The 12964-nt window shown below is 49.2% G+C and overlaps 2 protein-coding genes across 4 annotated transcripts; one reads left to right on the top strand and one right to left on the bottom strand.

Annotated features, from left to right (window-relative positions):
* The first annotated feature begins 2144 nt into the window (after positions 1–2144).
* On the top strand, positions 2145–6306 carry LOC136495420 (uncharacterized). Of its 3 annotated transcripts, none has more exons than XM_066491363.1 (9): positions 2145–2775; positions 3313–3438; positions 3619–3687; positions 3975–4090; positions 4309–4363; positions 4536–4659; positions 5449–5496; positions 5633–5727; positions 5830–6306. In XM_066491363.1, the coding sequence occupies exons 1-9, from the start codon at positions 2734–2736 to the stop codon at positions 5929–5931; spliced, it is 777 nt and encodes a 258-aa protein (XP_066347460.1). In that variant the 5' UTR covers positions 2145–2733; the 3' UTR covers positions 5932–6306. The 3 variants fall into 3 exon arrangements, with proteins under 3 accessions (XP_066347460.1, XP_066347462.1, XP_066347461.1); XM_066491365.1 differs by having other exon boundaries at positions 3326–3438; positions 5830–6300; XM_066491364.1 differs by having other exon boundaries at positions 4539–4659; positions 5830–6296.
* A 1282-nt stretch (positions 6307–7588) lies between these two features.
* LOC136495419 (E3 ubiquitin-protein ligase WAV3-like) lies at positions 7589–11955 on the bottom strand. The gene is made up of 2 exons (XM_066491362.1): positions 11212–11955; positions 7589–10019 (listed from the first exon to the last, which is right to left on the bottom strand). Exons 1-2 carry the CDS (start codon positions 11557–11559, stop codon positions 8064–8066), a joined length of 2304 nt encoding a protein of 767 aa, XP_066347459.1. The 5' UTR covers positions 11560–11955; the 3' UTR covers positions 7589–8063.
* Between the last annotated feature and the right edge of the window lie 1009 nt (positions 11956–12964).

The following is a 12964-nucleotide window of genomic DNA, read 5'->3' as shown; positions in this document are numbered from 1 at the left end:
GTGCTGAATGATCAGCTAGTGCAACAATGGCTACCGTCTATACTTACATGCATGTGCACAAAAATGCTTTTGGTTCAAAAATAATTATACACCACAAATATACGTGAGCATAATCATATTGTGAGTCAACTTAGCAAGGTCAACATAAATAGCACACATTTCCATATGGGACCTCATATGTTAGAGCCACATATATAAAATATTTGCATGGCCGACTTATAATTTATTTTGTCTGATTAACCATAGTCAACACCGTGCCAAAATTTCATCATGCACTTCCTTTAACGATAATGCTCAGAAGCGGACATCCGTCCGGACGGACGGACCGCTCCGCGCGCCCTGCCCACGTCACTTGCTCCGCGCGGTCCGTTCTGCCGCCCCAACCGCGCCGCTCGCTTCGTGCACCCCATGCCCCATCCGCTCACGCCATTGCTTACTCCCGCCCGCGTGGATTCACCCCGGCCATCGTGTGACCCGCCTGTTGCGGCCGTCTCGTAGCACCACGTCCACCACGCCGGTTCGCTGCCTCACTCGCCCATGTTACACTGAAAGCGTATGATGTAAACATATGTGTCAAATGTTTTAGATGTTCTAGATGTATGCTGCAAGTATTTTATATGGATATTGCAAAAGTAGATTTGGATGTTGCATATGTTGCAATGGCTATACTTGTATGTTGCGAGTGTCTTTTCAATACTTCACACGTATATTGCAATTGTTTTATCTAGATGTTGCATATGTTACACTGGCTACACATATGTTGCAAGCATATGTTCCAAATGTTTCATCTGCTTTAAACATATGTTGCCGGAAGTGCTTTCATGTTGCAAGTGTTTCATGAGTAGGCGTAGGCGGTCCATGTAGGTGAAGGTGGTCCCAGTGTGTGCGATGCGGATGTTGCAAAAGTATACCTGAATGTCGCATATGTTGCAATGTCTATACACGTATATTGCAAGTATCTATTTAAAATATTTCATCTACTTTAGACGTATGTTGCAAGCGCATTTATCTGAATGTTGCATATGTTACAGTGGCTATACATATATGTTGCAAGCGTATGTTGAAAATGTTTTATCTGCTTGAGACGTATATTATATAAAGTGCTTTCATGTTACAAGTGTTTCATGAGTAGGCGAAAGGCGGTCCCATGTGTACATGTGTTTCATTTCTATACAAGGCCCATAGTTGGATGTTGCAATGTTAGTTGGACAACAAATAAAATGTAATCTACATAGCCAACATTAACAAGAGAAGTTGATGACGCCATCCGTCAGTGAGAATGGTATAAGGTTACTTTGGTCTCATCGTTTTTTTATGTTTGCACATTTTCTTGGCATCAACACAATGAATAAACATGATCCAAGCACCGACTTTAGTCTCTGTACCCTGCTCTCGAGCACCATTCACTTGCAGAAGCAATTACTCCCTCCGTCCCTAGATGTTAGTCGCCACAATTTGCATACCGATAACTTTGACTCGATTTATAGAAAATACGTGCAACATTTCTATCTCTAAATAAATTTATTAAAAATCTAGATTCAAATATCTATCAATAATACTAATTATATATCATAAATATTAATGTTTTTTAATATATAGTTAGTCAAAGTTGTTTCTCGGGGAGTGAAACCCACAAACATTTAGCGAGGTAGACCATGGAGGCAACGTCGAGTGCGCGTGTTGCAGAGCAAGCAGTAGGCAGCAGGTGATACGGCCCAGCAGCTGACCAGGCAGCAGTAGGCGCGTGCAGTAGACCGGGCAGCAGCAGGCGTGGGCTGGCGGCGCAGCAGCACCATGCACGGGCGTGGTAGCTTGGCCCTATTTTTAAATTCCCACACACACGTGGGTAATCTGATCCTCCGAATGCAATGGATCCACACGCACAGACCCACCGGCCCATGGGAGGTTTCCATTTTCTATTATGCGGGCTATCGCACATTCACGAGGCCGGCAGTTGGCGGCTCGGCGCGGAGATTTTGCGCATGAAAACCGTTCAGAAAAAAAAAAAAAAAAGTTGCAGGAGACCGTTCGGTTACGAAGCCCAGGCCCGTCATATGTGGTTATGTTGGGCCTTGTTGAGTTTATTCCGGAGGTTGGGTCGCCGGCCGTCGCAGACAATGACAAACCATGGAAGGTGAAGGGGCTGGATGGATGGCCAGGCGGCATGCGCGGGCGGTGTCGCCACCGCCACCGCCACCATGGGCAGAGAAGGAGAGGGAGAGGGAGAGGGAGAGGGAGAAATTGCATGCCTTGATCGAGCTGGCATAGCATAGGTAGCGACGATCCGGGCAAGGGCAGGGCAAGGGCAAGGGCAGAGGAGGGGCTGGGCGGTCCACGGAGGCTCCCCAATTCTCCACCCTCCTCCCTCCCTCCCTTCCCTCCGTCGCGTCGCGTCGATCAATCCAGGAGCGACGCCATCGAGCTAGGGGAATGTCCCAGAATTCCGTCGAATCCTCAGGGGCGTAGCTTCTTCTTCTTCCTGCGCACGCGCGCGCGCGTATGCCTCCTCCAAATCCGAAGCAACAAGCAACAACAAGGGAGGGGGCACCGCATGCACCGCTCTCCAATCCGCCGCCGCGTGTGTGTTCATGGATCATGCTTTCCCACTCGTCATATTAGCTCCTGACGCGCCGCCCTCGTCGCCCTCCCCTCGCCTTCATTGATTTCGTTATTATTATTGGTAAAGAAAGAAAGAAAGAAAGAAAGAAAGGGCGCCTCCGTTATTTTAATTTGATGGGCATTCTGTTTCCGTCTCAACTTCAACGCCAACAACAGGTAGGACGGAATACATTTTTTTTTTCATTTTTTGTACATTTCTCTACCCTACATATAATAATAATAGCTCTGTGTTTGCAAGCAAGAATGCATAGACAAAAGGTCCATTGCATGTTGACGCAAATTAAATTGACAATTCTCTGTTTTGTTTTTTCTTAATGACGAAAAAGATACTATCTTGTTCATATAATCGCTTCATATAATGTCCGTGTTTGGCTGCACTTATATTAAACGGCTGCTGCTGCTTATTGTACTGTAATTTGTGAAAGGAGGAGCTGCAGCAGCAACCGGCTACGGCTTAAAATAAGCACAGCAGAACAAGATGAATACTTATAAGCATGAAAGATTGTTAGAGTGTTCCTGTGTTGTTTTAAGCACTAGCGATCGTTTTTTTTTTCAACCAGGAAAACTATTATCACAGATTCCTCTTGCAGTTTTGTATCTATATATAGGCTGTCGCTAGTACTATAATGATCTTTATCCCAGTTGCTTCCTAATAAACAACCTCATTGCAGTTTTTTTTTTTTTTTTTGAGAGGACCTCATTGCAGTTGATGCTACCATGGTTGGGAATCGGACATGGTTTGGAGGGCTTTTCAACGGCTCAGGCAAAAGGCGACAAGTCAGTGCAGAGAAGATAGTGCTTGATCTAACCCCTCTACAGGTACAGATGTACTACCATCACTTTCATCATGTGTTTAATTAGACCAAATACAATCAGGATTCTGTGCCGTCTCTCGTTTCTAGGAAACAATAAATAAAATAGACTAACTACAATCAGATGTACCATATATACAAATTTCGTTTCATCTTGCTGCTGAAATGACCTCTTAAATATATTCAGGAACAGAGACTGCAAAATTTGAAGGAAAGGCTAAATATACCTTATGACGAAAATCGGCAAGATCATCAAGTGAGAAACTCTCGACTTAATTAGCTTCACAAATACTACTTAGCATTAGTCATAGGGTTCTGTGCATCCCTATGACATAGATACAGGCTTCATCTAACTTTCTGTAGTGATCTAAAAGAAATCAAATATTCAGCAATGTCATTCTAATGGATAGAAAAGAGACATGAAAAGTTATAGTTTCACCTTGATTTCAGTTCATCCTTGCAACACTTGGCACGATAATATATTTCAACTTGCTATACCTTATTGACTTGTGAATTTTATTACATTGTGTGCTTTGGATTTAGGAATCGCTTAGGGCTCTTTGGAAGATCTCCTTTCCTGATACAGAGCTCACTAGCATAGTTTCAGCGCAGTGGAAAGATATGGGGTGGCAAGGCATGAATCCAGCGACTGATTTCAGGTTACTTCGTGTTTTTTTTGTCTCACTCTATGCCCTATTTAGGAAATAAGTTTCACACAGTTCATTTTTTTATTTTTCCTGTAAAAAAAAGCTTAAAACGCTCCCTGTCTCTTTCTTCTTAGAGGCCCAAAATCAGCTGCTGGTTTCTTCCAACAAACATGCTTGTGTTTCCCTGACAGACGAAGAGTCTTAACAATATCATCTTACTTTTATTTCAGGGGCTGTGGATTTGTTTCGCTTGAGAACCTTCTATTTTTTGCAAGAACATATCCGGTAGGCCTTTTTTCTTTAATTAATTTAATAATTAACCAGGGGGCTTGGGGGGATCTGGATTCATGAATCCTCTATTTAAAAATGAATGAAGTCCTCCTTACGAAGTGAGCAAAGTGTCTACCTTGTCATGCATATAGACTGACGGTTGCTGGTGGCTGATCCAACAATTAAGCAGGCTTCTTTCAAGAGGTTGATGCTGAAGCAGCAAGGAATGCGAGCTACATGGGAGTATCCCTTTGCGGTCGCGGGTGTAAACATCTCATACATGCTGATTCAACTGCTGGAGCTCAACTCAGGTATGCATCATAATTCATAGATAGGGATTGGACCATTCCAGAAGCACCAAAAGGATCGTCGCTAGTTTTTTTTTTTTTTACTTCCGGGCCGGGCATGGCATCTGATCTCTACATGTGAAACTGTCTAGTGGCCTGGAATTAATAAGAATTTACATGTATATAGACTATGTGCATTGCATTGCATCGCATCGCATCAGATTTGTTTTGGTCAAAGCACTTTAAAAGTAGTAATCAGAGTACGTACATGTAAACCCACCATGTGCATCGCGTTTGTACGAGTCAAACGGCCCCATCATTGTGCAGCCACATTGCAGTATAGTATTAGGTTTTGTTTCCTTTCTCAAGATGAGGAATCTTTGGATTTGATTACGACTGTTCGACGATGAACATTATAATAGGCACATGGACACAGCTGGTGCTAACTGCTAACCGATGTGCAACCGTCTCGTCCCGTTGCATATATGCGTTGTGCCACCCATGATTGGCCTGCCTGATCATCCATACCAGTATGCAGAAGAAGCCAGTCCTCACCAGAATCATCATGTGGTTTCAAACAGAAAAGAAAGATAGGCTTATTTATTTCATTTTATTTATTTTGTATGATTGCCCATGTACTATCTCTTTGAAAGCAACAACTGAATGAATGATTGTTGGTTTCATAACTTCTGGTAGCTAGTAGCTGTGCTGGTTTTGCTTATTCGTTCAGATAATGATTTGCGATACCTGAAAGAAAGGAAAATGTTGCTGACTGTACTCAATTGTTTTCCTTTTTGCCTTTTTGTGTTTCAGTGCGTCCGAAATCCTTGCCAGGGATTAACTTCATCAAAGTGTTGACAGGTAGGTAGTAATTGATGACGCTGTTATTTCTGTCAAGTCCGGGACCAGAGTGATTTGTAATTTCTCCATGCATATACCTCCTGATTAAGAGCTTAATGTGTTGGTTGCCACATGGATGGATCTTTTGTATTATTAGAACACGAGGATGCATTCGACGTGCTCTACTGCATAGCTTTCGAGATGATGGATGCCCAGTGGCTAGCAATGCGAGCCTCGTATATGCAGTTCAAAGTAAGCTGATGATCCTCGTTGTCCTTTTGTTTTAGTTAATTGATTAATTATGATTAGGGTATGTGATTGTGATGCAAATGAAAATGGATGAAACAATTGCAGGAGGTGCTGGAGGCCACAAAGCAGCAGCTTGAGAGGGAGCTCTCCCTGGAGGATCTCAATGGCATCCATGACCTCCCAGCCTGCAACCTCTTGTACAAATAGTACTGGTAGTTAGACTATTATGGTGCAGTCAGAGGAAAATTGCACTAAAACAAACATGATGAACAGATTGCCTCATAATCAGCATCATCAGCCTGTAATGAGAAGGAATACACATCTCTGGTTGCAAGAAATACGACGCAGTTAATTTTGCCGAGGATCGAGCCTTACACATACCATGTATGTATACAGTTGCGCGTGTATATAACACCGGCATTTATATATCAAATATGTAAGAGTAAATATAAAGTAGTTTGCCCATTTTTTGGTTTTTGTGAAAATTAAATTAATCTGAACTATTGCTGAGGTCATGTGAAGAGGAGACAGCACTTGCTTTGTGTGCTTTGACTGGACCGTCTGAGAGCATATGCTAGCTACCGATCCAATGCAATGATCACAAGCCTCTGCATCATCAGAGAAGGACCGACCCTTTTGTGCCTGGTTGATTGTGTATATAGATAATATAATATGCAAAAAGATAGATACAGGTATTATGTATATCTGTTGCATGTGTGCTTGTTTTGTTCCTCTTGCTCCAGATCCTGATTATTATATATACTACTGTAGTCGTATATAGAAAAAAAAAACACAAAAGGCATGCATTGTTTGAAGAGGGGAAGAGAAAGGAAAAGGCAAAAGGCAAAGGAACGGAAAAGGAGGAGCGTGTCCTTGTATGCATTATAGAGGACTTTTGCTTTGCCAGCAATGGCCTCGTTCGGCTGGAATGATATTTGGCTTGTTCGGCTTCTTTTTTTAGCCGGAACAGTATTTTTCTCTCACAACATTTCAGCCTGAGCAATGTTTTTCAGCTAGATTCAGCCAAGTTTCAGACCAGCGAAACACATCCCCTATGCTATGCATATGCCATCCACATCATGTACTAGTGCTGTAGTATAGTTGCTTGTACAGTTATACGTATAGGAGGAGCAATTTTTTCTTCTTCTGATGTGTTGGTGCTGTAACAGCGACCGGAGGAGCAGAGGTCTGTCATTTGGGATGCATTGCATTGCACTCCAACGGGATCAGATAAGGCATCTCGTCCTCTCATCTATCTTGAATCTTGATCCATTCGTCGATTGACTGACTGAGAAAGGAAGAGTGAAGAGAACCAAGTCACCAACCAACCAACCATGGTCATGCGCATGCATGTTCACCGTACCTTTCTTTCCCTGTTACTACCTGTATGATGAGATGAACCAGCTCTTCTGTTACCAAGCAAGCATGACCGAGATGGCTGGTCTGCCCGGACCCTGATCAGCTCAGCTCACAGTTTCGGCTGGCTGCTCTGACTGTTAGCAATCGGAATCAGAAACAGAAACAGAAACAGAAACAGAGGAGCATGACAAGTGATGAAGAATCATGAGCTGATTGGTATCAGGCAGCCTGCTTTCCCTTGCGACTGGTTGCCGTCAGACAGGCTCCTGTTGCTCATGATCTGATTGACACTGCAAGATGTAAAAGCGCAACAGCAGCTGCCACCAATTATCTTCTACAGTAGTACTCATATAGCAACAAATAGGAACAATGAAAATGGAAGGATTCATCCTATTTGGGTTGATTAAATAATCGTCATCATAATTGATAATCCATATATAATAAGGGGGTATTTAATAACAACAACAGCAGCTCTGACTGCTTCTGTTCATCTTCTACTAGCCGCCGTTCGCCGGACTCAGGCCTTGTTTAGCTTGTCTTTGTCAAGTTTACTCCCTCTCCTATCGAATGTGTTTGAACACATGTATGAATTATTAAATATAGACTAAAAATAACTAATTATATAGTTTACGACTAATTTATGATACAAATCTTTTAAGCCTAATTAGTCTATGATTTGACAAGGTGATGCTACACTAACACATGTGCTAATGAAGGATTACTGATGGATTTGTAATTTGATTTTTTATTAGTATAACACCCCATACGACACGTGACACCCTAAGATTTTATGCACTAGGTTTAAACAAGGCATCAAGCGGGGCGAGGCACGGGGCGGGGGCTCTCTTCTTCCTCCTCTTCTCCTCTTTGGTTCTGTCTCATTTCACAAGCGAAAACGAAAACGAAAAAGGGCAAAACAAAATACGACTCAATTACAAACAGACATCTCAGGCATGACCTGACAGGGATCACAGCTAGCTTCAGAAGCGCGCGTTCTCGAAGCCGTGCAGGTCGCTGACCCGGTTCATGGACTTGCGCATGATGGCCACCTTGGCCAGCTGCTCTGCCGCGCGCCACGCCGACGTGGGCGTCAGTGGCTCCCCGGCCCCGCCCCCTCCAGGACCGGCTGACCCACGCGGGGTCCCCACGGGCGTCGTCGTGTCCCCGTCTCCCCTCCTCCTGCCGCTCCTCGACGTCGGCGTCAGTGGCTCTTGCTGCTGGTACTGATGCTGGTTGGCGCGCCGCCACCGCATGTCGCTCAGCTCCGTGTCAAGGCTGCCCACCAGCTCCTGCTGCTGCTGCGTCGGCGGCGACTGCAGCACCAGCGCCCGCGCCGACGACAGCAGGTGGATCGCCGTCGCCAGGTCCTGCAGCTCCGCCAGCCGCCGCGACTCCGCCACGGCGCGCGTCGCCACGAACAGGTCGTGTAGCCGCCGCGACGACGACGACGACGCCCGCTCGCCCTGGAGCGGGGGCAGCAGCAGCGGCTGCTCCGCGCCGCGGACCGTCTCCTGCGACGACGGGTCGCGGTAGCTGCAACGCACCGACAGCGAGTGCGGGTGGCTGCCCAGCGGCGCGCGCACCTCCACTAGCAGTTCACGCTCTTCCTCCGCGTACATCTCGCCCAGCCGCACGCTCACCCCCGCGCCGCCGCTGCCGGAGACCGCCACGGCCTGCTGCCCGGGCCCGCATGAGTACACCGCCGTGATCTCCCCCGTCGGGAACGCCAGCTCCAGGTGCACCTCCTGCATCACCACGCTCACCAGCCCACCCAGGCACTTGGCGAACGCGTGCTCCACGGGAGGCTCAGAGTGCTTCACCTCGGACTCGGACACGAGAGGCGGCGCGTCGCCGGGGCCGATGGGGATCTCCACGTGGGTGAAGCGCGTTGCTGGGACCACGGCTGGCCGCCCAAACTGCTTCCTCGTCGAATTTTCCGGCGCCAGCGGCGGCGCCTGCTGCTTCTGTTGCTGGGTGTCGGAGAGCAGCATGACGGTGGCCACGGGGTTGCGGTCGCGCCGGTCCTCGAGGACCTTGGTGGCCTTCCGCAGCGCGTCGCCCACACACGCGCTCTGCTGCGCCTGCTCCTGCCCCTGCGTGGCCGTGGCCGTGGTCGAGGCGGCGGCGAAGACGACGAGGCGATCGACGATCTGCCGCGCGGACCGCTGGCCCGTCCTGGTCATCCGGCGCAGCGGCAGCAGGCGCTTGGCGGCGCCGGAGAACGCGACGATGGAGAGGCGGTCGGCGGGGCTGAGGGAGGCGACGACGAGGCGCATCCCGCGCTTGAGCATCTGCAGCTTCTCGCCCATCATGCCCTGGCTGACGTCCAGCACGGTGACCAGGTCGATGGGCGCGCGCCGCGGGGCCGCCGACGAGGAGCGCAGCCCGGGCGCCTTGACCTTGACGGCCACCACGTACTTGCCGTGGCGCCGGCCCGAGGACACGAGCGCGGCCTCGGGCACCACGGTGACGGCCAGGCCCGACGTGGTGCTGGGCCGCGGGAAGAAGCCCCTGAACTCGGCGGCGCCCTGCTCCTCGTCGTCGTCCTCGTCGGCCTCCGGGATCGGGTTGAAGCCGCCGCCGTTGGCCGCGGCCTTGGGCGCCAGCAGCGGCTCGTCGTCGTCGTAGAGCTTGGGGCCACCACCACCGGTAGCGGCGGCGGAGGCGGGCGGCGGCGTCTTGCGGCCGTCGTCGCCGCCGCCTCGGTGCTTGCTCTGCGCGTCGTCGTGGAAGGAGCAGTGAAGGCGGAGGGAGGCGAGGAACGGCGCCTGGCGCCACGGCGAGGCGCAGACGGGGCAGGACAGGACGCCGTTGGCGGAGGAGGAGCGCGCGTGGGCGGCGATGCAGGGGAAGTGGAAGGCGTGGGAGCACTCGGCCGTGAACACCGCCGAGCTGCCGCCGCTCTTGACGCCGCGCGAGCACACGCCACACCGGGACTGCACACAGGCACAAAGAGAAAGAGAGCAACCATTAGCAGCTGACAAATGCACGCACGCATTCTGCAAGAAAAGACAGAGAACGATGAACAAACAAAAGAAAAGAAAACAAATTTGGGTGATTTCTTTCCCTTGGCTTCCCTTCCCAAAGAAAGAAAGAAAAGAGCAAACGTTGGGATGAGGGAAAAGATGACTTTTTGGGCGCTAGCAGTAGGATCATTTGGAGCACTCAAATCAAAATCTCCATCTTGGACGAGTAAAAGCTGCTGTGATCTGATTGGAACCATCTTTTTGTGCTCTAGGCTCCACCTTCTCCTCCCACGGGGACACACACCTTCTCCAAAAGAAAAGAAAAGCAGGGGATTTGCATCCTGCTGTGCAGCTGCTGCTAGCACTACTAAAAAGTGTAGTACAATACTGCTACAGAGGTCCTCAATCCTAAAAGGTGTTGTTGTAGCAGTACGGTTTTCTTTTCTTTTTGGACGGATAATGGCAAGAGATGCATGAGAATCAAGAAAGGGAGAGGAAAAGGCTGGATGGGAGGATCTCTGCTGAATGCTGCTTGGTAATCTAGGGGCATGGCAGTCTATCCAGGGAGAAGATGCTATGCAACGCATTGCAATCAGGGGGATTGGGATGGGAGGAAAACAAAAACAAACGAGTGGCCTGATTGGAAAAAGCTGCTCCTTCTGCTGCTGCTGTGAGTGACGACGACGACGACGACGACGATATAATAATAATAATAATAATTGCTCAATCATCACAAGTTGGAGAGGAAGAATCTCAAGGAGGAAGAAAGGTGGAAAACAGGGGAGGGTGGTGGCAATCATTGCTGGCTGGTTTCTTCTTCTTTCTTTCTAGAGAGAAGGGAAGAGAGATGGGGATCACCAATCACGAGCGGCCAGGGCAAAAGACAAGCTCCATTGCTGATAGACTAAGTTAGTGTTATACTAGGACAATCATGGTGGAGTGCATTCGATTCAGTTTTCTTCGTCGGCTGGCTTTGCTTTGCTTGCGCCGCTGAAGAACAGCAAGCAAGGGTCAACCAAATCAGAAGAGACGAGAACGAATCGATCCATGTTTTTTTTTCCATCCCCGTCATTGTAGTTCAGTTCAGTTCTTGGATCAAGCCAAGAGGACGGAAAGAAAGAAAAAACGTGAAATGTGAGAGATGGTGTACACAGTACCGTACCTTGGACGGGAGCAGCGACGCCTTGAGCAGCGCGAATCTGGAAGGGGATCTGGGCGAGGCCGGCGCCGACAGCGCCTGGAAGAGCGGCACGCGGTGCTTCCGCGCGGGCGGCGGCGTCACGGGGGCGGGGTCCGCCGGCTGCTGCAGCGGCCTGGTGCGGCAGCGGAGGGTGGGCGTGGACGGGTTGCTGCCGCTCTTGACGGCGGAGAAGAAGCCGCCGCCGCTGGTGCTGCGTGGGCTGGGCGCGTCGTGCTGCGGCCGGCGCTTCTTGTTCTTGGCGTCGCGGTCATCCCGGTCGTCGTCCCGCTGGACGGACGTGCACAGCGCCCTCCGCCACCCCGTCCCCATCCTTCTCTTCGTCGTTCTTGGTTGGTCAGGCCAAAGACCCCCAAGAAGAAGCGAAGGGAAGAAGGGTGGAAGGAAGGTGGCGAGCTGCAACTGGTGGCGCTGATCTCGCTCTTAATTGCTACGCGCTGATGCTGCTGATAATAATACTACGGAGCAGGAGGATGAGAGGGAGAGCATCAATCACATAGGAATGGCATGGCAACGGAATCCCGGGTCGGAGGAGAGGAGCCTGCTCGCTCTCTTGAAGCTCTCTGTCTCAGCAGCAGCAGCACTCGTACTCTGTTTGGTGCTGTGTGTGTGCAACGAGCGAAGAAGTACTGGTGCGACGACGACGACGACTGGTCTGCCATTATTTATGTACAGTATGTAGGAGTATCCCCTCCTCCCCGCTCCGCAAGCAGCTGCCTTGCAATTATGAGGGTGCCGCCGCAGCTGCTGTATCTCTCTCACAACCTACCCGGGTGCGGCGGGTCCCCCAAGCTGATCGTATCATCATGCCCTCCATCATTTGATTATTATATTCACAAATCCATGTCTCGCTCCTCCCGATATCTTCTCCTCCGGGCTCTATTGTTATTGGTAACCCAAACCGATCATCGCAGACTTCGAGAATTGCATTGCAGCTTCAAGATTTCCCACTAGCAACAGCATAGTAGGATAAACCAACCAAAACCAAAGCAGGACGATATTTCTAGAGAGTACTGGCAGGAGCGGAGCAGGGAACTCAAGATACCGTATCATATCCTGAACAGGAAAAGATGGACATTTCAGGCTTTACATACAACAGGCCTCATCTATATGCCGTTGCTCTAATTTTGTGGTCGATGTTAAAAGGTGTCGATATGGGCATGTTCGCTTGAACTTATCAGCCGACTTATCAGCTAGAATCTACGATATTTTTCTCTTACAACAAATCAGCTTCAGCCGGCTTATCAACCGGCTTTAATACCAGCCGAACATGCCCTTTAAACGTATATGATTAGAGAAAAGTCATAAAATACATGATGTGTTCCTTCAATTTGCAAGGACGTGTCTTCTTGATTCTCAAACTTTCAAACGCCTATTCCAAACCTCCAATCTCTCTTCAGGTCAACAGTAGTCCGAACCGTATGCTAACATGTGGAGCCCACATGTCATCTCCGTATGCCTCCTCTTTATTCTCTCTCTCTCTCTCTCTCCCGAGCCCTCTCTCCTATATCCTATCTCTCTTCTCTCACAAACTCATTGAGGGGTGTGCGGTCGCGGGCGGGGACTAGGGTGTCGGACGTAGATGGGGTTGGCGAGGGTTGCGACGGTGCAGACATTAGTAGGGGTGAGAGCGGTGATGACAACAGAGGCGGCATGTGACGCGTGCGGTGGCAACAATGACGGTGGGCCAGGCCACGAGCTAGGGCTCAGCGAGGGT

This window comes from Miscanthus floridulus, chromosome 12, assembly GCF_019320115.1.
Source record: "Miscanthus floridulus cultivar M001 chromosome 12, ASM1932011v1, whole genome shotgun sequence".
In the NCBI taxonomy this organism is placed as follows: domain Eukaryota; kingdom Viridiplantae; phylum Streptophyta; class Magnoliopsida; order Poales; family Poaceae; genus Miscanthus; species Miscanthus floridulus.
Note: the sequence above shows the minus strand (reverse complement) of the source record. Positions and strands in the feature narration are given on the sequence as shown.

Bases quoted from the DNA above. Each gene is read 5' to 3' on its own strand.
- LOC136495420 (XM_066491363.1), top strand. From the start codon at position 2,734: ATGGGCATTCTGTTTCCGTCTCAACTTCAACGCCAACAACAG. The intron at 5,497-5,632 runs GTAGGTAGTAAT...TTGTATTATTAG, and splicing joins CTTCATCAAAGTGTTGACAG to AACACGAGGATGCATTCGAC. The intron at 5,728-5,829 runs GTAAGCTGATGA...AAACAATTGCAG, and splicing joins CCTCGTATATGCAGTTCAAA to GAGGTGCTGGAGGCCACAAA.
- LOC136495419 (XM_066491362.1), bottom strand. From the start codon at position 11,559: ATGGGGACGGGGTGGCGGAGGGCGCTGTGCACGTCCGTCCAGCGGGAC. The intron at 10,020-11,211 runs GTACGGTACTGT...GCCTGTGTGCAG, and splicing joins CGTCGCTGCTCCCGTCCAAG to TCCCGGTGTGGCGTGTGCTC.